General features: G+C 45.3%; 2 protein-coding genes across 7 annotated transcripts in view; one reads left to right on the plus strand and one right to left on the minus strand.

Moving 5' to 3' along the window:
- LOC119461649 (F-box DNA helicase 1) overlaps nucleotides 1-26,323 on the minus strand; it is a 157,112-nt gene extending 130,789 nt beyond the window's left edge. For all 4 annotated transcript variants that reach the window (XM_049671834.1, XM_049671833.1, XM_049671831.1 and 1 more), the window contains exons 1-5: nucleotides 25,536-26,323; nucleotides 24,184-24,425; nucleotides 18,426-18,556; nucleotides 12,891-13,014; nucleotides 11,069-11,253 (exon numbers count right to left, since the gene is read on the minus strand). In XM_049671834.1, coding sequence (XP_049527791.1) covers nucleotides 11,069-11,253; nucleotides 12,891-13,014; nucleotides 18,426-18,556; nucleotides 24,184-24,425; nucleotides 25,536-26,019 — 1,166 coding nt within the window. In that variant the 5' untranslated portion in view covers nucleotides 26,020-26,323. The remainder of the gene's footprint in view (nucleotides 1-11,068; nucleotides 11,254-12,890; nucleotides 13,015-18,425; nucleotides 18,557-24,183; nucleotides 24,426-25,535) is intronic.
- A 96-nt stretch (nucleotides 26,324-26,419) lies between these two features.
- The window catches only part of LOC119461650 (titin homolog), a 63,208-nt gene continuing 62,600 nt past the window's right edge, over nucleotides 26,420-27,027 (plus strand). For all 3 annotated transcript variants that reach the window (XM_049671835.1, XM_049671836.1, XM_037723013.2), the window contains exon 1: nucleotides 26,420-26,785. In XM_049671835.1, coding sequence (XP_049527792.1) covers nucleotides 26,773-26,785 — 13 coding nt within the window. In that variant the 5' untranslated portion in view covers nucleotides 26,420-26,772. The remainder of the gene's footprint in view (nucleotides 26,786-27,027) is intronic.

Consider the following 27,027-nt stretch of genomic DNA (forward strand, 5'->3'; position numbering starts at 1 on the left):
TTACAAGCTCGTGCGTATCCTAACCTTGCGGTTCTTCACGCTATATACCCTGAAAGGTATCCCAGTGTGGACTGACCTGCCTGTGGACTAACAGCAACATTGAACCATGTGTTGTGGGAGTGTGAAGCCATCGGCTACACCTTCAGCGAGGATAGGTGGGCTGCACTTTTGGGCAGCCCCGAATTCAACGACCAAACCCTGGCCTTCCAGAGTGCCCGCAATCGGGCCGTCAAGCTCGGCTTGGCGGTCCCTACGTGGGACTAGCTGGGTGACATGGGGTCTCCCCTGCGTCTTCTCTGGACCTAAATAAATTTATTTCACTCACTCACACATTCTTAACCTTGAAGTCGCTAAAGTGTCGCTAATTGTCCTGTCACATCACTAAAAAAGTTACGTCGCTAACTGGAAAAAATTGTCAGTGATCAGTGAAGGATCGGTGAAGTAGCACAAGAAACCAAAATTGGAGGCATTTGTCCGCGATTCTTGTGCTGATTCGCCAACCTACATGCATTAACTAATGTCATAAGAGACAGGGCTTTAGCACGTGCGGTGAAAAATAAGTGTCAAGAAGATGACGACGCCGGTCGCCGAAACGAAGTGGGAGCATGTGAAGGAACAAACAAAACACAAACAAACAAACAAGCATCTTTCCAACATGTGATGCGTGAAGCGCATGAAGCACGTGAGAAAAAGAAGAAAAGGGAGAAGACAGATGAGCTGGCATTGCAGATGTCGGCATGGACTGGTACAGATACACCGTCAGCTGTGCTCTGGCGACGTGATCAGGATTCATCGGGGACCCAGACCAGATAGGGGACGTCTGAGAGTTGATCAGCGACAGCTTCAGTTCCTAAGCCTCGGCGACAATGCCGTGGCAGTGCTGCACCGCCTCAGTCCAGCCTCGCAAAGCCATCACCTGCCACCGTCCAGTGCCACGGAGGCAATCGCCTGGCCACGTCAGCAACCCGGCGCACTGTCGCCAATGCGGAAACCAGCCCCGTCAAGTGACCGGGATGGAGGCTGACGTCTGCGTCACGTCCAAGCTACAACGGCCTGTCTTGTGCCACGTTGGACGGGCTCCCACCACGTCGTGACGATAAGACTGTTTGTCCTTTACTGTATAAGGAACTGAGAAACTGCAGTTTAAGTGTTGGCGTGTTGTTTACGAATACAGTAGTTACGGTATATAGATTTAGCGTGTGTTCACAAAGTTATTGTTTGTGTTATGTTTTTTTTATCGTGTACAAATTGTCTCCTGTCTGTTTCTAGAGCACCTATATTTGTTACAAATACACGGCAATGTCATTGTGCCCAGCAAAAAAAAAATAAAAAATTGCTGGAGTTCCACATCTTGACTTGCCATGGCGAACTTTCTTTACGGGGTGCACTTGCATTGCAATTTGCTCGTTTTCCGCTTCATATACTACCTGATGCCATGAATGTCACCTACCTCATACAAGCAACAACCTTTCTCAAGAGCAAATGCATGAAAATGTGTTTTCCAATTCGTCAGGCCTGGAAACCGTAGTGCAATATACTTGGAAGTGCCATGTGCACCTTTGCCCCGTCGTCTGCATTACATGCCATTGCTCTTACTGCTGCTGCTAGCGACACTGTTCACCAGCGCACTGCTGGTGCCTTACAATGGCTGCCCGGTAGCTACACCAACTCGTCCAAACAGCCACGCTTGTGAACTTTATTTCTAGTTCAATGGGCCCTTCCTTTTTTTGCACATTGTTTTGCACATTGTGCTACTGTTTCGCTCGTTGCTGCAACTGTGTTTAGCGCCCCTCCTGTCTCCTATTTTTTGTTATGCGCTCTTAGAGTCTTGGTTCTTTCACTCATTCTGAGTTGTGCTAATTCAAAAAAACATCATGAAATACGAACTCGCCCAAACTACCACCACTGTGCGACTAACTGCAACTGGCACCCAAGGAATGATTCAAGGTGACTGATGTTCTCATAGTGATGTGACATAGTGAACACTGCACTCCATCAGGTATCAATTCAGTTTGCTGGAGTTTCAGTTTTAGTCGTACATTAGTGGGTCGTACATTAGTTTTATTCGTACATTAGTCGTACACTACTGTCTCATTCACTACTGTCACCAATGCATTGGCTGCACTTTCCCAATTTAAAGGGATCGACAAACAAATTTTTATGGTACCCTTTTTCTTTAGTGCAACGGAAAGTTTACCATTCAGTGTCCAATACTGCAATGGCAACAGGAAGAACAGTGCAGAAAATTTTTCACCAGAATTCTCAATCTGAAGCCACTATCGTGTTTGTCCATTCCTGTGCTGGAAACAGCGATAGGTGAGTGCAATAGCGATTGTACTACAGCATTGGTGAGAAGCAGACGGTAAGTGCAGTCTTAGCCATAAGAAATGAATTGTTTGTTTATCAAGCTGATGTTCATGCAGTTCATGCTTCCTGAACTGTTGTATTATTTCTGCAATAATAGCTACGTGCTTTTGTGGTTTCTTGCTTACATGCTTTGGTCATATATAAGTCAAGCAAAGTATAAGCCAAGCCGAGTGTACCTTTACTCAGGACAGCAGAGACTGACATGCAACATATTGTTTTTTAATCACAGTGACTTTACCGACAAATTCGCTGTTTCCGATTGTGCCTGCTTCAGGAACTTGTTTGAACCAAGTACCCCTCTGGCGTCCTTTTCACCATAAAGAAACATCCAACGAAAAGTTCGGAGACCGATGAGCGAGTCTTTTTAGTAAACAGAATGAATTTTTCATAAAGCTTGACGCAACATTTTTATGTTGCGAAACGAGCCCACTTTCATAAACATTACAAATAATTCTGGAGGATTGGCAGGTATGCTATTCAACTACATTTCGAGTGCAATCGCTGGACTGAGTTAAATTAAATTATCGCATTTGGAAGAGAACGTTAAATTCTAGTGACTCCAGGAAACGGAATTCTGATCTGGGGCTTGGAATTTTGCAACAATTATTGCCGAAAATCGGTGAGTTTAACGAAAGATTTATGTGCAAAGTTTATGAATTCGTGACTTTGCACCAAAAATAGATATCGCAGTTCTACATACTGCAACTGTTCGGGCATCTAAAGGGGACAAATTTGATGTATGAATTTAATTTACATGAAAGTGTTACAATGTTAACGAGGATGTTGCAAAGGCCTACTCAAAAATATTGGTATATTTCAGAGTGATGTATAATGCATCAATTTTGTCCACTTCGGATCCTTACTAGGTGAAGGTTACAGAAGCGCACTATCATTATTTATCACTAAGTTACAGAGTTGAAAACTTTGTATTTGAGTTTTTTTGCGATTTCGGTATGAAAATAAAATTACTGGTCGAAAATGTCACGTTGATACACATTTAACGAATTTTACAGCACAGCAGCAACCTTGCTTGCACGAAGGTGCATTCTCTAGAATTACCCAGACGGAAATAGAAGAGAGAGAGAGAGGTTGGGATTCAATTATTTATTTATACAAAAACCTACAGCGGTCAGATTGGGCATCATTATAGGAGGCAAACAATATGATTCAGGTACAAAAGTAAGTGAAATCAAGTGATGCATACGAACAATATCGATTGACAAAACACAGGTGATCAGTTTTCATACAGAAACACACATTTGTGCAGTAGTATAAAAATAGAGGACGGTGCAATGACAATACACTATGGTAATGAATTCTAATCTTGTATGGTACGGGTAAAAAAAGGTATGTTTGAAAACATTAATATGGCATTTATACTGGCATACCTTCAGGACATGATCTATTCATTTTGACACAGAATTGGGATCTTTGAGGTATTCTTGTTTACTTACTGCAGTTCTCTTATTGAAAACACCGCAATACATTGAGAGAAGCAGATATTTTCACTGTGAAAGCAAAAGCCATCCGAGTTCCTTTTTTATAGTCAAACCTTGTTATAACGAAATAACGGATGTATCGAAATAAGTGAAATTCCCCTTCAACTCCTCATAGAGATTCCTGTATTTAAAACCTAGTTTTAATGAAGCAAAATTGTCCTGCCATAGGATTTAACGAACTAGATTTGTCTCTGAAACCAAAAAGTACCCAACCCTTGCACGCCGAATATATTGCTTTACACGGTGTACGGCACATATTCGGTGCAGAAGTTCGCAAATGTCTTATAAAAACCTAGAGCACAGGAAACACGAGAGACAGAGAAGTTGACACGGCACACAAGCACTCAACTCATAACTCCGATCACTTCTCGCGCAGTCTGAAATTTTTTTGGCAGATGCTGTCAAACAAAAAAAGATATTGAATATAAAGGGCAGTACATGATATCAAGGAAAAGTTAGCAGGGTGCGTTTGTCAGTTTTGCTTGCTGTGCATATATGGATGACTCCGCAAACTGCAGACATAGATTGTCGGCAAGAGCAGATGGCTACGCTGATTCAAGAGGGCGAAGGCATCCTTTGACAACAAAACGTGGATGACACTTAATCTTTCCACAGCGTGGCTCTGAGCATGGGATGCCGAACGCAGGGATGGCAATGCCCAAAGTGATTTTGGAGCAATTTTTGGAGCAGATGAAATTTGATTCTGCAGCAGATTGGAGTAGACAAATACTGATTTTCAGAGCAGTGTGCAGCACATATATGTTATTATTGAAGCAGTCTGGAGCCTGCAAATGTTAATGTAGAGCATTATTATAATTAGGCAGGGAAACAGTAAGAAAGCTTTTCATTCTGCAAGGCTATGTGTTGAAGAGCAGCCTAAAGACATTTTTCACACTATTTGGCGAAGTGACAGGAGGTGTTTTTCAACTGAAGTTGTGAAGCTAAGGTTAGCGAACGCCACAGTAGTGTAGTCAAAGACATTTCTAGGTAATGTGATAGTGCAACTAGCTCAAACCTAGATTGTGCACGAGACTGACTTCGCTTTGCTACTCACTAGACTCACTAGAAGCACCTAGACATCTGCAGTCCACACTGAGTGATTGGGTGTAATCCCCCTCAATAAGGTAGAGAGAGCAACATTCCTCCTCTCCTGACCTCTCCAAAAAAGTTTGCAGTTTTTGATCCCGACGATGGTGCTGCATGGCAATCTGAGTGACACAATATAGGGATTTGCGATCAACAGCAAATGGCAAGGCACCGGCACGGGTCAAAAAGAACTAAAAGAACAAAAGGCACGGCCAGCAACGCGTGCACTCTCGTGTGCGTTTCCGTGGAAATGGCAGTTGCACATCTATGCGACTCCCTCCACTCCACCAAAACTGGCCTTCTCGCGTGCACTCTCGCTTGCCCTCACTCACTGGCTCGGGTGGCAAGATAAAAGAATGCTGCTACCGTAAGTTTTATTATAGTGCCGAAAGGTTTATTCATGGGGCTTCATCGGATATAGCTGTTCACGCCCATTAGCCCCAGGCCACCAGAATACGAAAGTTACTTTCAGAGGTACTCCGAGACCAACGACACAACGCTCTGCACCTCACCGGTGAAGATCTTTCGCTGATGCCTGCCACGGCCAGAGCTGGAAAAGCTGTTCTGGTGCAGCGTGGCACAATTTGGTGCAGCAATTTGCTTGAGTATCAAAATGGCGCCACTGGCGCAGTATTTCCACCCTTGCAAACAGAGATGTCTGCGTCACCTCGTTTGTATTCTTGTAGACAAGCACTTTCCGCAAATGGCATTTTAGAGTTCCACAAGCGGCGAAAATGAATCCGATCCCAACCCCAACTTGGACGGATTTTTATCCTACAGCAAAACAACACTTCAATATGCACATAGCGCACTGCGGTCTTGGACCCAGTCAACATGGGCTTTCCGGGTTAGCATAGCGATCAGTATGTCAGAGACTACTTCACAGCACAAGTGACGTGCGACATTGATGTGCAAAAAATATGTAAGCTTCTGTGCATTCAAAATGGCCTTGGAGAAGCAAGTCGTTAAATTTCCTCTCTGGAAACTGTCGGAAATGTGCGGAGGTTTCAAATAAGCTTCAGATAGGCATATTTTAAAGTGAATAGTTTTCATTGGCTCTTTCTGATGTTTCTGAGTTTTCTGATGGTCGATGGTCAGACTTGGCAAGAAAAACTTTTGTCGGCTCTCTCGCTCGCCCTCTCTCTCTCAATTGTCCTTTCGTATATTCGCTTGCATCAACAATCATCGTTGATGGCTTCTGCATAATTTTATATTTCATATTGTCACGATGCGAAAACAGCAAGAACTGGGAACAGGGCAGGACACTTTAATTAGATAGACTGAAAAGCAATCAGGCATGGACCTCGTCTTCTCTTCTGCAACGCGAGAGATCTTTGTCTTTCTCTACATGCCCATATTGGATGTGGCATTTGCCTCCCTCCGGAGAGAGCATCGTTCCGATGCTCACCCAACGGCAGCAAAATGTCATATCAGACAAGTTGTGACAAACATTTCACTTCATTTAATTTCATTCTGAACAATAGGGCTTCATGCGCACAATGTGCACGACCTCTGGTGGATGCTGCCTCGCCCTAGAGGACGAAGGACTGTCAGGGATAATCTATACACTACCCGTTTCAAGTTCGATATATCCACGATCAATAGTATATGCGAAGAGCATTTTGTGAAATCATAACTGCCCGATAAAAACGAGCTGTTTGTTTCTGGACGTGCTTCCGTACCTCCGCACACGCTTTCATCGCTGGATCCCAAGCAGCACGTGCGTACTCAAGGATTGGGTGCACATTACTCACATAGAGTGTATTCTTCAATTTGATAGGCGCATGTCGAAAGTTTTGTTGCAAGAAATTTAGCACTCGGTTAGCCTTCAATGTCACATACTGCACGTAAGCATTATGGGCAATATTTTTTGGTCAGAATTACACCTGGATAACAACGCTGCAAGTGCTGAGTTTCAGCCTTGTTGGTACATGTTTTCTGGTATTTAGCCGAGAAACATCAAAAACAATTAACAGCAGAGGACAGCAGCATTTGTGTATGTCTCCTCTGCTGTCCAATGCTTTTGAAGTTTCTAGGATAAACACTAGAAAACATGTTACACTTAGATACAGTATTTGTATTCCGATACAGCACTCAATGGTTTACCTTCCACCACATAATCAGCAGTAAAAGGGTGCTTTTTTCTTTATGAAACTAAACAAGTTACATTTCGAAATATTGAAGTTCACGTGCCATGCATTACACCATGTGAGTATAGCATCAAGACCTTTTTTTGCAGATACAGTAGAACCCCACTATTAGATTTCCGGGTGCTGCATTTTCCCAGCTGTGACATTGTTTCTGGTCAGTGCCAGCTGTGATGACAGGTTCTTTGGTTATTTTTTCTTACGCCACGTTTTCACGTGCCGGACGGTCTTTGACGTTTGTCATCTTTCAACCAGCACAGAATTCGCCTCCGCGCACGCACTGCTTGTCGTCTGCTTCTTGTCGTCTCCATCCACCGCACCGAGTCGCGCACTCCACACACCACACCAGCATAGCTCCCATAGGATTCACTGCATTAGGAACCTCATGGTTACAACACAACTGCGGGAACGATTCAGCATAAAAGATTGTGAACTGGCACTCCGAGTTGGCCCGAGCGACGAGTACCGTCGGCCATGTTCACTTTTGACACACTTGGCCTAGCTTGACTACGGGATTAGCCAAACAAAGTGGTGTGGCATTGTGCAATGCGATAGGGAAAAGGCTGCAGGGGGCTTCTGGGCAGGCTGTACTACCATCATCATCGTTTCTATCGTCTGCAGTTGCACTTATCCATGCTTCCCACGGATACCTTTGCTGCCGTTGCTCCTTTATGCTGCTGACTCGTCGCACAAGCTTGCTGCGTGCACTTCGTCCTACTGCTTTGAAATCCTTTGGCCTTTCTTTCCGGCTGTGGGCATGCCGTGCAAGACGCAAGGAGTGAATACGGGTGAACGCTTCCAATGTGCCCAATGCCTGGCACCGCTCCAGCTGCTTCTACGTCTCAATGTAACTGACTGTGGGTGTTCCAAGTGGCTTTCTCGCTCTGTTGCCAGTTCACTCCTTCAGTGCACAAGACCACGTGTTCATCTGGAAACTGTAGTTCGTTTACCGCAGAAGCGTCAGGTGGTCTTCAACCATGGCATCAAGAAAGTGAAAATTAGTTTTGCTGCAAGGGAAGTCGAATATTCTGTGCACAGTGACCAAAAGTCCCGAGGCAGAAGAACATTTTCACATTGAAGGAATTGGGCCTCGCCTTCTACCCTGAATTCCATTGTTACAATAAGGAGTGACATTGAAGAAAAGGCTCAAATCTTCGATGTCAGATGCAAGCAAGCCCGAGGTTTAATGCACGTGCAGCTTAATCAGGCCGATTTCAAATGTTAAGCAAGCCAGAGCTGCAGGACTAAACTTTAACGGAACCACCTTGCGAGAAAAAGCACTGGAGATTTCTGACAAGCTTGGCATCAATGATTTTGAGGAGTCAAATTGGTAGATTGACCACTTTAAAAAGAGGCATGGGATACACTACTGAACGATCAACGGAGGGGCTGCAAGCGCCCACACGGCAAGCATCGACAAGTAGAAAGAGACCGTGTTGTCCATAACCAAAGATTACGAATGCAAGGACATTTTCAATGCTGATGAAGCCAGCCTTTTTTCCAAGATGCTACAAGACTTTAACCGCATTTATCACCTTTGAGGTGTTCACCATTGATCAGATCGTGGCTGAGTGTGTGCCGATATATGCAACAGTGACGACAAAGTTGAGCAGGAGGGGGAGTAGCTGCTGGAGCCAACCTTTACGTCGGCTGTAGCGACACAAGACTCACTGAGGAGGCATGTCCAATCAAGTGACGATCGTGAGAGCCACACAGTACTGCAAGCTCTCGAGAAACGCCTCGTGCTCATCCAACGTGTGAAAATGCAGCAGACAATGCTCTACAATTTTTTGAAGTGTTACCACGGCAACAAAATTCTGTGCGGTGCACCACTACTGCCATTTAAAAAAATTTTCTGGTTTCCCAACTCTTGTGTTTCCTGGCTCTTACGCATTTTTCGTTACGGTCTAGTGATAAAGGTATCAGTGGGGTTCTACACTGTATTCAGCATCAGTTGCACAATTGACATCACAATAAATACAACAATCATACGAGAACAAACAGATTCATCTAGAAATGTGCTTAGTGAGATCATAAATATAGACCAAAAGCAGAAGTGGCCCAGGACAGATCACAGGGAACATAACATAAAAGGGTAACTGCAGATGATGTCCTCACTACCAAGAACAACTCGCTGTTTTCTTTGAAACAAATAAGAGTCGATCCAAGTTAAGAGGGTGATGGGAATGTTAAAAAATTACGGCTTTTGTAGTAGTAGTGTATAGGGAACGGAATCAAAAGCCTTCCTAAAATCTAGGAAAATACAGTCAACCTGGTTTCTGGAGTTTAGTGACAGAGGCCAAGCAGAAATTCAACAAGTTGCATGTCACATGAAAACCGACTCCTGAAGCCCTGCTGAAATGGACAGAAGATATTTTTGATGACATTCAACTAAACTTGAGGATTTGAATTAAAGTGACATATGGAGCAAGTCTTCAACACAGCATCACATCTCTCAATGGTCACAGAGCATGAAAACCCCAGTACTGGCAGCTGCAAATGTGTTTTTAGTTGCGACTGCTCTGATTGAGCATCTGTATTGTCCAATCATCAAAATAAAAAAGACAAAAAGAAAAGAACATGTTTGAGGGAATTTTCAGGTATTTGATAAGAGGGTGAAGACAGCTTAAGTCTTGGCCAATTTCACTTCAAAGTTCATTCTTAATGTTTCATAGTTTTGTCTCTTAATTTATGCTAGAGCACCATGAACCTGCCTTTGTTTTCCAATACACGGTGCTCTGTTTCCACAAATACAATAAGCAATGTGAGAAAAAAAAACAGGACTGTCAATTGTCCTAGGGAGAAAGTTCTGCCAGTGTCGATCTTGCCAACACCAGATCAGATGATCCGAACCAGCCAAACGTTCTAGGGCCAGTCAACTCATTTGAATCTCCCCATGTTTGTCTTCCCTGCACCAGCTCTCGCATCTCCTGATGTTCTGCTTCACTGTACTACACGCGATGATGGGAGTCGGTCTCGTAGCTATGCAGCTATTACAAGTCATTGCGAGCTTAGCAAATAGTACAACATAGAGACTCAGGTTTCAATGATGAAAGCAAAGATTGAGATCAGATAGGCAAACTGCTACAGACGGTGATAAATGTAGCAAAACCTGATTAGACCCCGCAGTCGAAGTGACCGTTTGCCGCTGCCCCACATTAAAACGGCTGCCAACAAACATCGTCGTCTTTATCACCACACTTCCACTCGATGGCACGCATAAGTCGGGGATGTAAGAAATGTGGTTCCTCCTCTTCGACTGCAGGATAGTGCCGCATGCAGAGCAACTCCACAGTCGGTTCGCTTTCCACGACCGTCCTGCAGAAGGATTCCCGTTTGGTTTCGGAGCACGACACTGGCACGGGCAAACAGGATAGCTCAGACGTGCTCCCATTCTCGAAGCAGCACCCACAAGCAACTTAGGCCTTAGTGTCCAGCATGGATGGACATTCGCTCTGTAAGTTTGCGTGGTGAGTCAAACTTCTGTTTACGATGGCGGCGCACGGGTATACAAAGACAGAGAAACACGAGTCTGTGTCTATGAAGAAATGAAGACCATAACTTCATTTTGCCGGGCTCCGCTACCACGGCTAGGTTACAACTGTCCCGATTCACCATCCTTGTACAAACTTGTATTCCTCAGCATGCATCGCCGAGAAACTTGCTTGTATGTATACAGTTGAACCTCATTACGGCGAAGTTGATTCCGCACAAGAAAAATCTTCATTATATTCTATATTCATTACCAGCATATATTCGTCGCACACTGATATTGGCGAAAAACTTTCAGATTTCCAGCGTTATACAAAAAAATTTGTTATATCAATGTTCATTACACTGAGGTTCAACTGCGACAGCTAGGTGGAAATCTAGGAGAAACCGAAAAATAAGTGTCCTCTTTGTATGCTGGATTACTTTGTGCTGCGTACTTTGTTAGCGAGAGCATTTGAAGCAACACAGTGTACTCACGCGTGGCAGAGGCTGTACGTCCTCTGGAAATGCAGCAGGAAGGTGGCCACGCAATAGAGCGCTTCACTCAGCGCTGTCTCGTCTACGGACCGATGAAAGAGGGAACGCAAATCTTTAACGCTGTCGGCCACCACCGTCGCCAAGGCTGCAACAGCACTCCACCAGTGTCGGGCACTCTCGGACACCTGCGAAGCCCCAAGGAGGTTCCAAGGTCACCGGAGCGTGGGCAGGAGCAGAAGATAAAGCCATGAGACAGTCAGAAAAATAACCACGATTGGGGAGTTTGAAATTCGAGAAATAAGCAGTTTTCGGAAACGTCAACACTTTCACAACGTAAAATTTGATAAGCAGGTACAGTTGCACCTTACTCGAAATTACATTCGAAAACAGGAAAATGCCTTCATGATATCCAATATTTGTTGTAAGGATGTGTTAGTTGCATGCTTACATTGGCGATGAATGTTTAAAATTTACTTCGTTATATCTAATAATTTGTCATATTCAAGTTCATTATATCGAGGCTGAACTGCAAATGAGCGTTCTTCTGGGGAAACAAGCAGTGTGAAACAAACAAGGGACAATAGCAATGAACAGTGCCCACATTCTCTGCTCTTTTTCTTTGGCCATCTGTTCCACACTGTTTGTTTGCAAAGGTTCCTTGATACTCCTCGGCATGCACAAAACCAGAGTGAAAAGATTGGTGGCGGAATTCCACCAAAACAGGCACTGCTCAAGGACAGTCCAAAATGCTATGCAATATATATGAAACAGCCAAATAGAAATCACTCCTATAGCTAAACCGCAGGTTTGTTAGCACTCAAATATTGGACAGTAGTGACATTTTGAGGAGCACAGTTTAATGCCATGCTTGAATGCATTTCTTCCCCGTTCCGTGCAGAATTGAATATGCCACGTGCCTTCCTATCAGCATAGCGCTCTGCGATGCCGTGAAGCCATATTATAAGACGAAATTCGCAGTGCCGTGAAGCCGCAGCAAAAGGCAAAATTCACATATACCCCACACTCCACGTGTTGAAGTTTCCTTCCCCCCCATAATGTGGTCACCATTTTGCACTTTGGCTGTGTTAGTAATTCAGTATTTCAGGCAATCCCCACTGAGTCTGAATAATCCGTTAACTACTCTATATCACCTTATGTTAGTGTGCATACTTGATTTTTTCTTAAATGCCCCCCAACTGCACTCTCACCTTATATTTGTGATCGCCTTATAGTAGAATAAATACGGTACTTGCATGTGTACGGCTGGTATGAGTAAAGCGTTTTTGAGACAAAATATTGCTTTCAATAAATTTGTGCTGTATTCATGAGTTTTTCAATCAAAAATGCGGCCCGCAAAGGGTTATTCGGAGAGCAGTGAATTCTTGTTCCACATCTGCACTGATCAGGTGGGTCACAATTATTTCTTTCTTAACCTTCCTCCACCTTGGAGGCTTCCACAGAATTGATTTACCATGTTCAGTGTCCCTGTGCCTCGAGTTGCCAATTAATTTGGCCTCACTCTGCAATCCACTAACCTCCCGGCAAGCTTAAAACAGTAGAGCCCCCGAAAGGCTACCAGGCTCCACAGTCCCAGGTTTGATCCCAGGACCAAGATGGATTTTTCTTCAACTTCAAATTTTTCTTTATGAGAAACTAGCACCGGTTTCCTTCGTAGCTTCGTCCTAAAGTAGGTGGATGACAATTCTCCCTTTCATGTGGACTTGCATTTTGCCTCACGATGATGCCCGTGATGATGGACACAACTAACTCTATTCATCTCAACTGTCAACCTCATTGAACTTTGGTAAAAGAAAAAGCTCACCTTTGGAGGCCAGACGCTGTCACGAAAGACAAGTTGGAGCACCTCCACGATGATGTCATAGTATGGGAGCCTGACCAGCACATCTTGGAGGCCTGTAGTGCTTTCCTTGAAACCACCCATGTACCTGAAGGATGCACACTCGATATGCTTTCCAAGTGACGCAGAAAACAATCACAGGAAGCAACAAGGGACAGACTCGGGGATGATCAGCATGCACAGTGCTCAGCGACTGAAACGCAACACTCAGAGCGCATGGCTGTCGACACTTTCTGCTCCACCGGTGGACGCTGGGGAACCTGAGCTGACGCGTTGTGGTTTTCTATGACAGTGTGAGCCTTTGTGATGCACTATGACTGCATCTGTTTCCCAAGCGATAACCCAGCACTCTCCGATGGAAAGACACTGGCCGCCTTGCCATCTTCAATCGCTAAGCACTCTATACCGGGTGGCTCCCTCTCCCTCTTTTCACCGATGTGCTTATACTATAGACTCACTATAAGAACTCATTAAAGCACAGTGAAAGTGGAAAAAGAGGGGAGCTGGTTTTACTGCCCGCTGAATATTGCGAGCACTGAAGTGCCAGCATGTCTTGGACGAAAGGAGAGGGGGTACGGCTTCATTCCCTCTGGATCTGACTAACAAATTAGCACCACCCACCACCACGCCTGTGTGTGGCCTCCATTATTTACGTTTCAGTGTGTTATCTTTAATCTGCAAGGCCTTCACCCCTGCGAGCGCTAATCGGCTGCGAGATGACGAGAATTGCAGTTTCTGCAGTGGTGTTGTTGCCGGCTCATTCAGCAAATAAAAGCGTGTTGACATTTGTTTATTGTTCTATTGATACCATAAATAGTTCGACATTCGGTCAATTAGGACATTTCTTTCATTCCCGCAAAATTTGAATTAACGAGGTTTTACCAAACCTCAAGTTCTCCCGTGAATTTTGTGACTGTCTTCCTGATTTATATTCTGTGTTAAAGCAAACTGATGCTTTTAACAAGGATTGAGAAAGTACTTGTAGCGTCGAGCCACCCGATTCAAAGACTAGCTTTGGATTTACACAGTGGGCATGCAAGTGTTATGGCCCAGTTGCATGCGTTTGCGCGGACAGCAGATGAGCGAAGGGGGGAGTGCCGTCGTGCGAATTTGCCATGACCCACTAGATTTCAGATTCTTTGACAGAAGGCATATCACGCCAAACCTGACAATGAAACCGCACGGACGGCGCCTGCTATGCGCGGAGTGGTGATCTAGTCACGTGATGCGCAGTCATTTTACCTGTCACGCAGATTGCCCTTACGATAACACACCTGCCAGAAAGTTGCGCCCGCCCTTCCGTATTTTGTTGCTGAGCCGTGCTTCCTCAAGGGCTGCAGAAGATAGCGCCAACCTTTCCTTTTTTTTTCATACCGAACCACTTCTCTCTCTGTATTTTGTTGAAAAACTGGAAGGCATAACTTTCTACAGTAAAACCTAGCTAATTTGACCCTCGTTAATTCGGAAAATCGGACACCTCTTTTGGCCCCGGCTGGCGTATGCATTATTTAATGCAATGAAACTCTCATTAATTCGAATGCATGTGGCTGCGCATCAGTTAATTCAGACAAATCTCGGAGCTCGGCAAGCGCAGAACCCCACAAATGAGCAAAAACGGCGTTAGCGCCCACCGAAATGAAGCGGCGGAGTTCGCATCCCCATATTCATCAGTGGAATTCATACGGGAATGACAGCAACCCCAGAACGCTTGGTGCTTATTTGTGCCTTTATGCTTTAAAGCCTTTATTCTTGCGATTACCGCCGCGCATAGCACCGCGTTGGCCGCGTGCCTTCGTGGCTGCGTAGTCGCCATCTATGATCGTGTCAATAGCGGCCGCGGTTTCATCCACAGTTGCAGCAAATAGTAGTTTCGTTTTGACTCGGTGCATGCGTCGGCCGCGTGCCTTCAGAACCGGAAGGTCGCCATCCATGATCGCGTCGACAGTGGCCGCAGTTTCGTCCACAGCGGTTGCAGCACACAGTTGTTTCGTTTTTACTCAGCGCAAAGCTGTTAAGGATGAAAAGCGTCGTCTACATCGCAATAAGTGGTGGCCTGGCAACACTGGCGAAAAAATAATCAGGATGTGCGCGCGGTAGTGAAAAGTGTGTCCCAAAAGAAGACACGCACCGCGGCCACGCTGTGAAGGAAGTCACAAGGCCTTCGCCACTGTGAGCGTTAATCAGTCACGAGATGACTATAACTGCAGCTTCCGCACTGCTTTTGTGCAAAATAGAAACAGGATTTGCTGATTCATTTAGTAAATAAAAGCGTGTTGACATAGTAAGCATTTGTTTATTGTTTTCTTGATACCCTCGACAATTCAACATTCGTTTAATTTGGACCTTTCTTGGTCCTGTGAAATCCGAATTAACGAGGTTTTACTGTATGCAATAAATAAAATATTGCTGCAAAACAAAGGTCCACTCATAAAGTGAGAACTTCATTGATATTCAGTACAAATGAACGTCACTAATTCATTAGTTGCAGAAAAAAAAATGCACTTGATCCTGTTCAACAAAAATTCTATTGATAAAGAAACATATTTTCCAAACCTTCATATGCCAGAACTGAGCTGTAATCAGTGCTGGCATACAAATTTGGTGTTCCCTTTAATAAGAGTGGACCTTACTGTATAATGACATGTGTATATTTGTTGAAGTTTCTCGGGTGACCGCTTTTCACCGGCTAACAAATGTTAAACGTTATCGCTCAGCGCAGGACATGCCACACATGCATCGGAAGTTTCTCTAATGTTATCAATGGTCCTATCCCTTGTCTGTTGTCGCCGAACCTTGTGAAATGTGATTGCATGTACCACGCAGGCATCAGCGATTTTGCTGGAAGATTCGACGAGTCATGTATAAAAGCCGACGCGCTTGACCCGCTCATCAAATTTTCACCAATCGCCGACTGTGCTTGCCACTATCATTGTGCTTTGATTGTAACCTGTTTTCTGGGCACTGGTTCGCCCAAAAAAGAGTTAGTTTTGTGACTCACAGTTTTTGCTACTGTGTTTTTCACCGTCACTACAATGTGACAATATCTTCATTTCTATGTACCTAAGTGACTGATAGCTGGCAACATTCTTTTTATGCAATGCTAGGAGACTTCCGACCATGTGTAGCACCATGTTCTCTTGGCCAAAATTTGTAAGCATTAAATTTTGTGGAAAATTTTTTGACATTCGATATTTCATTCAATATTCAATTCAATATCTACTATTCGGTATTCACAGACGCTTAGTTATTAGCATACCTGAACTATGAATTGTGCACGAACATGTTCCACGTGTAACGTGTTATAATACACCACTTGTGTCTGCCAAAACAGTGTCGTTTCATTGGCATTGAATATTTCCAACAACACAAGAGATTGTGTCCCCATTAGAAGAAATGCTTCTGCAGGGACAAGGTGCGGCGCAGTATTAGATACATCGAATGTGCCGGCGAACACATGTTCTATACAACAACACTATACTGCTGCGTGGGATTTTCAAGTGGATGTTACAACTGTTCAATGTAGGACAATAATTAGATAAGCCTGGGTTTGACAAATCCAGGATCGAACATATACAGAGTGTCCCAGCTATCACACAGCATGATTTAAAAAAAGAGGAACGGCGTTACGTCAAACAAACCTAGTGCGTATTGTTTGCAGTGTAGTGGAGTAGCCGCCAGTAATTTTTTCGTTACTGACATTTAATTACCTAATTGTAATTATCTAACTTGAGAAGTACTGTCCTAAATGTCAAAGTGCCAATGTGAAAATTGTAGAGCAACGTGAAAAACTCCCGATACAGCTTTCTGTTGCTCAATACGTGCTACATAAAAGTGTTCTTCCGAGCGTGAAAGAAGCCCGTGAATACACGCAAAGTGCCTCGAGCGACCAGTCGCGTGGCAATTCTGGGTGTATTCGCGGGCTTCTTTCACCCCCGGAAAAACACATTTATGTAGCACATATTGAGCAACAGAAAGCTATACTAAAATGTAGAGAAAGCTGTACAATACTAAAATTTGTTGAGAAATACCGTGTTTATTCGATTATAAGGCGTGGATGCACCCCAGTTGGGGGCTCAAGAAAAAAAACTAATGCACACTAATATAAGGCGATATAGAGTAGCCAAGAGTTATTCAGATTCGGCAGGGATTGCCTGAAATACTGAATTACTAACACCCCAAAAATGCAAAATGGCAGCCAGGAAATAGAGGTGAAGGGAACTTCAACACACGGAGTGTGGGCTATATGCAAATTTTGCCTTTACGCGTGGCTTCACGGCAGCGCGTGCTGCCTTGCCGTGAAGCCATACTATAAGGCAATATTTGCATATAAGGCAAGGGGGGGGGGGGAGACTTCGAGGCTAAGCACTCTGGGAAAAGAGCTCGCCTTAAATTGGAATAAATATGGTACTACAAATTACATTACTATTGAATATGTTTACAGTTTATTAAACATTTGCAGGCTTTGCTCTGTAGAGATAATGTGAGCAGGCACTATCTCTGCACAGCTGTAGCAACTATGATCTGTGCCGTAGACAAGCGGAAATATTTATGAAGTTTACTAATGCAATATTCACCTAATGGCTGTTGACGATTTGGTTGCCGTTACACATTGGTTCTGTCAGTTGATACTACTGCCACACGGGTACGCCCACATAATCAATGGGACCAAGAAATTAGCTCAGCTGTTGTGTCTCATTAGTGCTCTCATTGTTTCTGATTAGTGCTCAGTTGTTTCTGCTCTAAACTATATGCAAATAAAGAAATTCACCAACAATTACGATACTCCCCAATGCGAAATTTGAGCGCAGCTCTGTATATGTTTTCATTTCGTGATATATTGGCTGGCGTGGACAATCTGTCTCATGCGGCACGTTGCAAACGGAGCGAAGTGTGGCGCGACTGCCTCGCTAATTGGGAGATCGCGAGAAGCAGTGTGTGGATGAGGCATGGGTGCGATTAACAGCAGCCGCCGGAGACAGACCTCCCAGACGACACACACTACTCTGGCACTATCTCGTAGCCATCGTCGCCGCAGTGCGTGTCTTGTGCGGCACTACACTTTTCTTCTCACGCTTTCGCCACACCCTCCTGCTCCGCTTTCCTCCTCGTGTTCTTTTTGCTCTCACCGCTTTTTTCATTCTTCGCTGCACTCCGCGTTTGCTCTCTCATCCGCTGCGCTTGTTCACTCGATTACGCCGACGCTCGCTGCAGGAACATGTGCCTAAGAGCTGTGCTCTAGAATTGCAAAATAGTTAAGTCAATACGACAACCTTGAACAAGCGCTAGAAATTAGGCATTTTACGATAAAATCGTAAAAGTTTCCAGGTACGGAGTTGGCACAGCAGCAAGGTTATCGTACTGACAAGTCGATCGTAGTGACATCGTATGGCAGTGAGCCGTATAAAGGGCTCAACACAAGAGCTAAGCTCAGCAACAGCTGCTGCCGTTAATCGCGGCACCAATATTCTGCTTTAGGGGGCTTTCGCAACTTTTTCTCACCTGATGAGGTTTGGTATACATCTTTCCATTCTGTCCATCTCGTGCTTTTTGCAAATGGCGAGGACCTCCTCCGTCGTGTCACTGCACCGGCCAGACTTGAAGCGGTAGTAGCGCTTCCGATTGGCAAGGAACTGCACAGAATGTGATTATAGTCAGCCACTTGTAAAAAAATATGCAGCACTGAGTGAACCTTCAAAAAATCTCTGCACACCAGGCGTTCCAGGGAAGACTTCAAAGTCTTCCCTGAAGAGTCCTGTACCACCCCACCCGTCAGTACTTTTTAAGGTAAAACTATCCCTTGAACACACAAGATACCTGTATCATTCAGTAGAGTCTTCCTTTCAACTTTCCCTTAAAGGGACACTAGAGAGAAACACCAAACCAGTTTAGACAGATAAGTTATTATTTAAAATTTTATTTTCATTATCTTCATGCTAAGATGTAGACTACCATATTTTCCACTCTGTAAGTCGCACCCCCATCTCAAAATGAGTTTTTCCGAAAAGAAATGTATATAAATCGCACCGGTGTATAAGACGCACCTGTTCATTTGGTAAGCGATTTTAAAAAATTGGTGACATTCGTGAATGTGGGTCACGCTCAAGTCCTATATAATTGCGATAGCAATGATATGGGCACTCCAGGTGCATTTCTGCCGTCAAGGTCACCACAATGATCCATATAAAGACCTAAGGCGATAACATCATCCCCGCACACCGTATGCTGTATGTGCGAGTGAAAGCGTTCGACGGTGAGCCGAATCGCACATAAAGGAGGAAAGCGGGAAGGCAGCACGGGAGGGAGGGGGGGGCGGCGGCGGCTTGTAATCTGATAGCAACAGCGTAGCTTGCGCAGCGGCGTGCGCCATATCTTGAAAGTGATCCGTAGATGCAACGACTTCAGGGTTGGTCGACTCGCAGCTGGCCTGCCGGTGGTTGCGTTGCTGCTACATCCTCCTCGCGCGGCGCTCGGCAACTCAATCATGAGACGAACCCGGTACCTACATAGTGCACACAAAACCCGTAGCAACTGCCAGAGGAGGTCAACCCAACAGGCTCCACGTGGTCATAGCATTCAATCAGAGTTTGACAAGTTTTTCAGGGAGAAAAAAAAAAGAAATGCACATAAGTCGCACCGTTCTATAAGACGCACCAATGAAAAATTCACAAGAAAAACTTGACTTATATGCCGCAAAACATGGTATTAGAAGAGGAAATGAAGGACAAAGTTTCATTTTCTGAATTTTGCTCTTAAACATCAGCGTCTGTACGTCTGTGCGATGTGATGGATTTCAAAGTATTTTTCCATATTTGGACCATTAAGGCTAATTAAGTGTTCTTGAAGCTTGCCAAGTTTGGTCTTGAGCTCAGTTAAAATACAATGTAGTCATATCGTTATCGATAAATTAACTAGGCCCCCAAGCAGATGCCTTCAAAATTCATGACGTCACGGCCAGCTGGTGTGCAAACTTAAAGGTGGCATCACCATCTGTTTTTCGTTCCTGTCTCTTTTCTGGCCTCTTCTTGGGCTAGGAGTCGCATTTTTTTGGTATTTCCACAAGGTTAATTTACTAATAAAGCTCAAATTCTTTTTCTCTTTAGTGTCGCTTTAAAGGAATAGTCTCTCAGGGAACAAAGAATTACTGAGTGAAGACTTTTCTTTTGGGAACACTCTCTTTAAAGGGACCCCTCACCAGGCCCTATCGCAAATTTTTGTTAATACACTCAAAAAGGTAACAGGCCATCTAGGCAGAGTATTACCGAAACAATCTTTCAAAGCGGTTCATTATTGGAGGAACGGCTAATCCACTAATGTGATGAGTCCATGAGCAACAAAGTTCAGACAGATGTAGCCAAAGGTATCGTGTAGTGACGAGGCGCTGAGTTGCACGGATTCCAGGGTGCAACAATATGTACAGTATCAAAGACGCTCCGATGAAATGATGCTGGAACATAAGGCAGAGGGCAACTGGTAGAGGTGTCACAAACCAAGGGAAGTAGCACGTCTTCGAATGCAAGATAGTTGTTCTTATGTCAAAGAGCCTGCACTATCCTCTTGCTCTGCTATAGCCATGGCTGCGAAATCCACAAGTGAATGCTCGTCAATAGTCCCAGTGACAGGGCTCAGCAACGGGGTTGTCCGTGCAACGAATGTGTCCTCTGTCACTTGTATATTCAGAAATGTAGACGAGTTGGCAGATCTCAGGAGGTGTGTGGGAAGAGTTGGTAGCAGTCAAAGCATACATGAGCGGCTTGTGGTCGGTAAAGCCTGTGGGGATGCGCGAGTCACGCATCCCCGATGTTGTTTTCCCCACATGGCTCTCGTCTCCTGTAATCCGGCATCACCACGTGGCTTTACAGTTGGTGTGGTTGCGGCGCACTGCGAGAGATGGCGCGAGTGTTGCGCTGCTAATGCCACCTGACGGCGGGGTTACTTGGACGCAAAAGGTCGAAGGCGCTCCCTCTTGGCTTGGGAGTTGGCGAGCAGCATGCGTGCGCCGGCCCGCTTCGCGGGAATGTCCCGAGAAGGCTTAGGAGCAGGACACCAGTATGGACGAACACGGATTGTTCGAACGCGCCACCATTCACGTGACCGTACACGTGAACGACTAGGCGATGGTGTCATAGCATGGGGCGAACATATTCGCTCGCTATCCGGTCGCGGTGAGTTGGACTTCCTTGACTTGTCGCGCACCCATGTGAATGTTCTATGCATAGTAACTTGGCTAGCATGCATTAGTTTATGAAAGGTGCAATAAATGCCCTTTTGACTGTTTGCACTACTGTATTGTCATTCCTTTGTCTCAAGAGCACGTGTGAGGCCCCAGAAGCCCTATTCTAACACACACTTTTTTTTCCAAGAAAACCATCCCGTTTGTGATTGTTGACGAATCACTTGATAAATGCAGAATATCAAACGCACTATGGAGGGCGACATTTTGTGGTTCTTCATAGACATCGATAAAGTGTTATCTGAGAGTGATGACAACAGACATGAAGTAAATAAAGTTCCATTCTGTTAAGTTAAAGTTCGCCGGTATCACTTTTTTTTTTGCTAGAATCGAAGCCATGCTACGTTTTTCATGCTAAAATATCTGGTGCATGTTCAATTTCTACTTTGTCCAGGAGCTTTAGTGTCCTTTTTATGTTGCTTTTCTGCTTCAAACCTATAAAAAGTGGATGCGAATTCGATTCGGGAACATGTTAGGATTGGGGAAACTACTACCCTCAAATCAATCAGCAGTATGTTATGGTGTTTTTTTTTTTCTCCTTCTTGGTTAATTCGAGTCTAATTTCACTAATTTCAAGAGCCCCATCAGGGTTGAATTAATGGAACTTGATTGTGTTCTGGTAGCTAAACTTTTTCAGACGCCTGATTTTTCAAACTTGCACGATTCTTGTGGCACTGCCACTGCCACATATATTTTGGTTGCTGCACAGTGTTTTGGGCAAGAACCGCGCATGTGACGCCCCAAACCTGGAAGCCATGAGCAAAGTTACCGCCATGTCAACCGGCATGAAACTGTAACTTTGGCTGCTGACTCCTGATGAAGCAATGCTGGCAACACTTAGTGGCCTACACAGTGCATACGGCAGAATGGCTGGTGACAAGCCATCACAGGAAGCTCACCGCTGTGGGGGTACTCCCCAAACGTAGCGTGTGTAATCGCAGAGACGTAGGGTTCGGGCGAATAAGGCAACGAGCGAGTCAACTCAACAACATTTGTTGCTGAGGGCAATAAGGCACACTTGCAGTGGGAAGTCCACTCTGTATAATAAGTAATAAATAGCCTCGTTGTGTGTGATAGTCATGCAAGCGAGGTCACTCACGGGTTACAGCACGTGAAATCCGTTCCGGCAGGTTAGAGGTAGGGACGTCAGAGAGAGCCGGTCTCCCCCGATAGCGCTCTTTTATCTCTTTTTCCCTTTCGCGAGGAGAATTGCCTCCTTATCCGTCAGATATCTGCACCTTTCCTGCGAGGGTACGCGCGTCGCGAGCGAGAACCGCGAGAGGGCGAAGTGCTTCTCTCTCGTGTCTGCGCCGGCTCCCGATACGTCCACAACGTGTGCACGCGACGACGGAAGTACGTGGGAGAAGATGGGTGCGTGTGCTCCCCACTCCACCAATATGTACGCACTCGCAGACGACGATCGAGCATGAGATCAGACACACTGGCTAGACTGACGGTCGTAGTAGCAGAGTATGGATGCATGTGTGGTCCCCTCAATGTTTGAAAAGTCTGTCCGCAGCTTGCATGTTCTGGCCAGCGGCTTGGCTTAGTCGGACTACAGTCGGCAAGCCAATGTGACAATCCCACTCAGTAACAACGATTTCGCAGTTGCATATTCACTGCAGTGCAGAGCACATGTATGTAATATATTGTGGTTCCCGAGCCTTGTATTAGCATGACAATACCGTATATACTCACGTAATGAAGATACGCACCCCCAACTCTGCTCTTTAAAATTTTGATTTTTGTTTTCTTCCGCATAATAATCGCACTCCAACTTTGCTCCTGTGCAGTACCCTGATCGAACAGCCATGCTGTAGTTTTTCAGAGAGACTAGAATCTTTTACTCTGTGTTTAAAGCAAGTGCACTTAATCTCGCTCCCCATCGCTGTGTTGAAAATACTTAATGATGCCACATGAGAAACACCCAGAAGCTCACAGCAAAGCCATCACAAAAAAACACTGGCGGCCGGCATGCAATAAGAACAGGCTGCACGTTATCACGGTCGCTCGGGATCTGACAGAAAGCGTCGTCCCAGTGCGGGCGACGCTATCAGCCGCGGGGGCGGAGTGAACGCGACGCGAAAGCGTGGCTGGCTTCGCTTAATTTGTACGCCGATGTGAAGATATCATCAATGTGGCATGAAACCGTGTCATTCGTCGCCGACTCCCAAATTCAACCAAATGAATTGTTTTCTCATTCAAATTTGCTTTTCTCGATTGCCCAATAATTTGGAAACCTTCGTTGGACCCGTTTTGGTGTAAGAAAAATCAATCGGCAGCTGTACTTATTTGCATAAAAGGTCAAATTTCATTACTACGAAATTTTGATATAACGAAGCAAATTGCTGATTTTACTGACTTCGTTATATCAAGGTTTAACTGTATAATGAATATCGGATATGATGAAGGTATTTTCATAGCCAGTAGACTTCATGATAACGAGGTTCGACTGTATGTTGTACTTTGCTGTGGCGATGTGTGCGTGCAGCATTACACTGCACGCAACTTGTTCCTGTCAATTATGGAGATATAGGTACAAACACATAAGCATTTCACTGCACACAACTATCAGCTCGGTGCTAAGAGTGGCAAGGATGGCAAGCTCTTTCAGAAGCAGCACACAGGCAGCAGCAAACTTACAAGACAACACACTAACAAGCAGCACAATGTTTTTAAATCACAATGACTTTGCCGTTGCTGATTTCACCTGCTTAAAGAACTTTTCAGAATAAGCTTGCTCAATGCAAGTATTTTCTGGTTTATAGATATGGTGAATGCACCATTACAATAACCTTGTGCAACCCCATCTTTCAAGAGCTTCAAAAAAGAAAAAAAAAGACCTAACAGAACATTAGTAAAATTGTAGAGTGAGACTAAGTTCGTGAACATTCCAAGAAAATTGGGACAGTTGGCAGGTATGCTGTCACTTGAACACAGGCAGTACTGCAGTAAACATAAAAGCAGTTGTATCAGCTGCCTCAATTAAAGCAACTAATGACTTGACGCACAAGTGAAATCACTCACAAGTGGATTTTGGATGACATCGCGCCAACGGGTGCACACGCGATTGCAGATGAGCAGCAAGTCTTGCAGGCTTATACGGGCCAGGATGTGCTCCAGCAGTTCGTTTGGTAACCGTTCAAATGGGTCTCCGTCTTCATCCTGGCCAGGAGCCGCAACTGGTGGCGGAACCAGGCCAAACACGTCCGTGATCATCACAGAGTCCGAGCTGCTGTCCGAGTGGCACTCGGGCTGCTCTGGGACAGCTGCACATAAAGGAAACATGGCCACACATTGCAATGCAACAACTAAACTTCCATTGGCTTCTCCGCAAGAAACAGGAGGATAATGACATTTATGTGTCATTGCCCTGCCAATTTATAAAAGATTAAATATTATTCCTCTCTTTGAGTTGTTTCGTCATAAGCTAACGATCATTTTTTGTTCTATATGCAAAGAGATGTCACTCTTGATGGCTTAAATGTTCAAAATTGAAGAGAACAGTGAAGGAAACGGTGAAGAGAAATGAGACTGCAGAGGATCCCTTGGGAACACCAGAGCTGGCACAGTGATCAACAAAAATTCTAGATATTGGAATCTTGAAGCGTCAAAACAGATGAATGGTAATGTTTAGCAGATGTACGTTTGACTGTGTTGTTGACTTGAAGACACTGAGAACATACACATCGTGGCAATATTTGTGAGAAAAGGAGGTGAAATGCACTACACAACAAGCATGAATTTAGATATATCTCAGCAGTACCTCACTGACTGTTGATAGTTGCTGAAGGAAGGGGGTATTGTCACTTTATTTTGCTACCACCAACAAACTTGAATTCTTTTATGATCATATAGGTGCGTAAAAAAAAAAAATTAAATTATGGGGTTTTACATGCCAAAACCACGATCTGATGAAATTTGGACCACCTGGGGTTCTTTAACGTGCACCTAAATCTAAGTACACGGGTGTTTTCGTATTTCGCCCCCACTGAAATGCAGCCACCGTGGCTTTTCGATGGGGGCAAAATGCGAAAACACCCGTGTACTTTAGGTGCACGTTAAAGAACCCCAGCTGGTCCAAATTTCCGGAGTCCCCCACATAGGTGTGTGCTTCGTTGTTTAAGGCTCTGCGATGTATTCAAGGCATTCCTCACTAAAATGTTTTGGTTTGTTTTAGCGTTTGATGCAGTTCTCTCAAGCTTTTCTCTACTCTTGAAGTTAACACACCCAATGTCACTTTCCAGCAGCGCCCTATACTTGACCCCGTGGTGGATAGGCGCGATTCTCCACCGAGGAAATCAACGTAAACAATAATACGGCTCCAATTTGGGAAAACGCTGCAGCAGCGCAGGGCAGCATCCAGTGAGAGGACATACGTTGCAGTCGATCTTTTGATTGGCATGCGGCCTGGCTCTCCTCGGCATCCCACTCTGCGGAAGGAGACGCAGGATACGGAGACGGCGAACGCGGCCTCTTGGTGCTGCGGGTCGCCTCGAAGTAGCCCGTGATCTTGTTGGCCTGGGTCGCGGCGGCGGGCTTCTTGGCAGGACGTCGCTCGTCCGGCGGAAAGGGTCGCGCATCATCGGGAGAGTCGACTGCGGGTCCACTGCTTTTCAGCAGCGAACTGGCCTTTTGAAACGTGGGGATCTGCGATGGCCCCTGGGACGCGGAGCCGCTCCCGACTGGTTCGGTTTTCTGACGCCGGTTGGGCCGCGGGTACAGGCCGCGGTGCGGATCGCGAGAGCTTTTCGGTACCGTGCTGGGATCTACGAGCGGCGCCGAGCCTTCGCTGGTCGAAGAGTGTGCCTGACAGTCCAGGTAGTCGAGGCGCAGCGACCGCTTGCCTACGCCGTCGGACATGCTGCCTACTCCTCAGTCACTGAGACGGCGACATTGAGACGCGTTCGCTTCTTTCTTTCGCCTCGCAGAAACTCCGTCAAACCAATCAAAGTTGCCGCGCGCCCGCACCAGCTCGTCCAGCACTTTTAATTATCGTTCAAATACTTAAAATCAAGTCATCCAGCGAAGAAACGCGGGCACGGGCTTTCCGAAACAACACGAACCGATTTGGTTGAAGTCCCAAAACAATGCCCAAAGGCCCCAAAGTATCAAAAGTCCAAAAGCATTTGCGCCATGGATCCGCGCCTTCTGCGCTGTCACCTGTTGGCTTTGTTTGACCGTGGGTTTGACCCGCAACAGAGCTCCCAATCCAATGTCGCAGTCGCGCAGAGCCACAGCCCAGCCGAGCCCAGCCAGTCAAGTTGGGTCTTTTTCGCAGAGAGGCATGCAGTGAGGTCTTCACGATGGTTTTCCTCGGCCCATAGTTTGATGGTGTCATATTTATGTACACTTTTCCGTGACCAGAAGTTAGCGTAAACGCAGGGCTGTCTCGCCGTATAGGTGCATGTTCATCTCTGCACAGAAAATATTGCGGCATTCAAACCATTCTGAGCTTTCCCTAGGCTAATACGCAGTGGTTGTGTGAACGTTCGTCGTATGTCTGCCGGCCGTGCGAGTTCTGTCATCGTGTTAGCGCTGTGCTTTTCGAATTGGTGTTCTGAAGCACTGATCCAGTTCCCATTGCTTTGCTTTTGAAGCGTCGCCTTTTCAGTTATGGTCAAAGAGGGTGAGTTACTACCCGATTTTCTATGGCGGACTGCGCGCTTGCAAACAGCTTTTCGCCTATAACTTTACGTTTAGCTCTGGCAGAATTTGCTGCACATTGTTATTTGCAGTTTCCTTTAAACCTGCACACACGGGTGTTCACTGAAATGAGCGCTGCTTCTTGGTAAACGGGTTTCCTCAAGCGCCAGCTAGATTAGTTTTGATGTCACTTTTCTTGATTTCGTAAAGGTGGCCGCGGACAAA

The sequence above is a fragment of the Dermacentor silvarum genome, chromosome 8 (genome assembly GCF_013339745.2).
Source record: "Dermacentor silvarum isolate Dsil-2018 chromosome 8, BIME_Dsil_1.4, whole genome shotgun sequence".
Lineage (NCBI taxonomy): Eukaryota > Metazoa > Arthropoda > Arachnida > Ixodida > Ixodidae > Dermacentor > Dermacentor silvarum.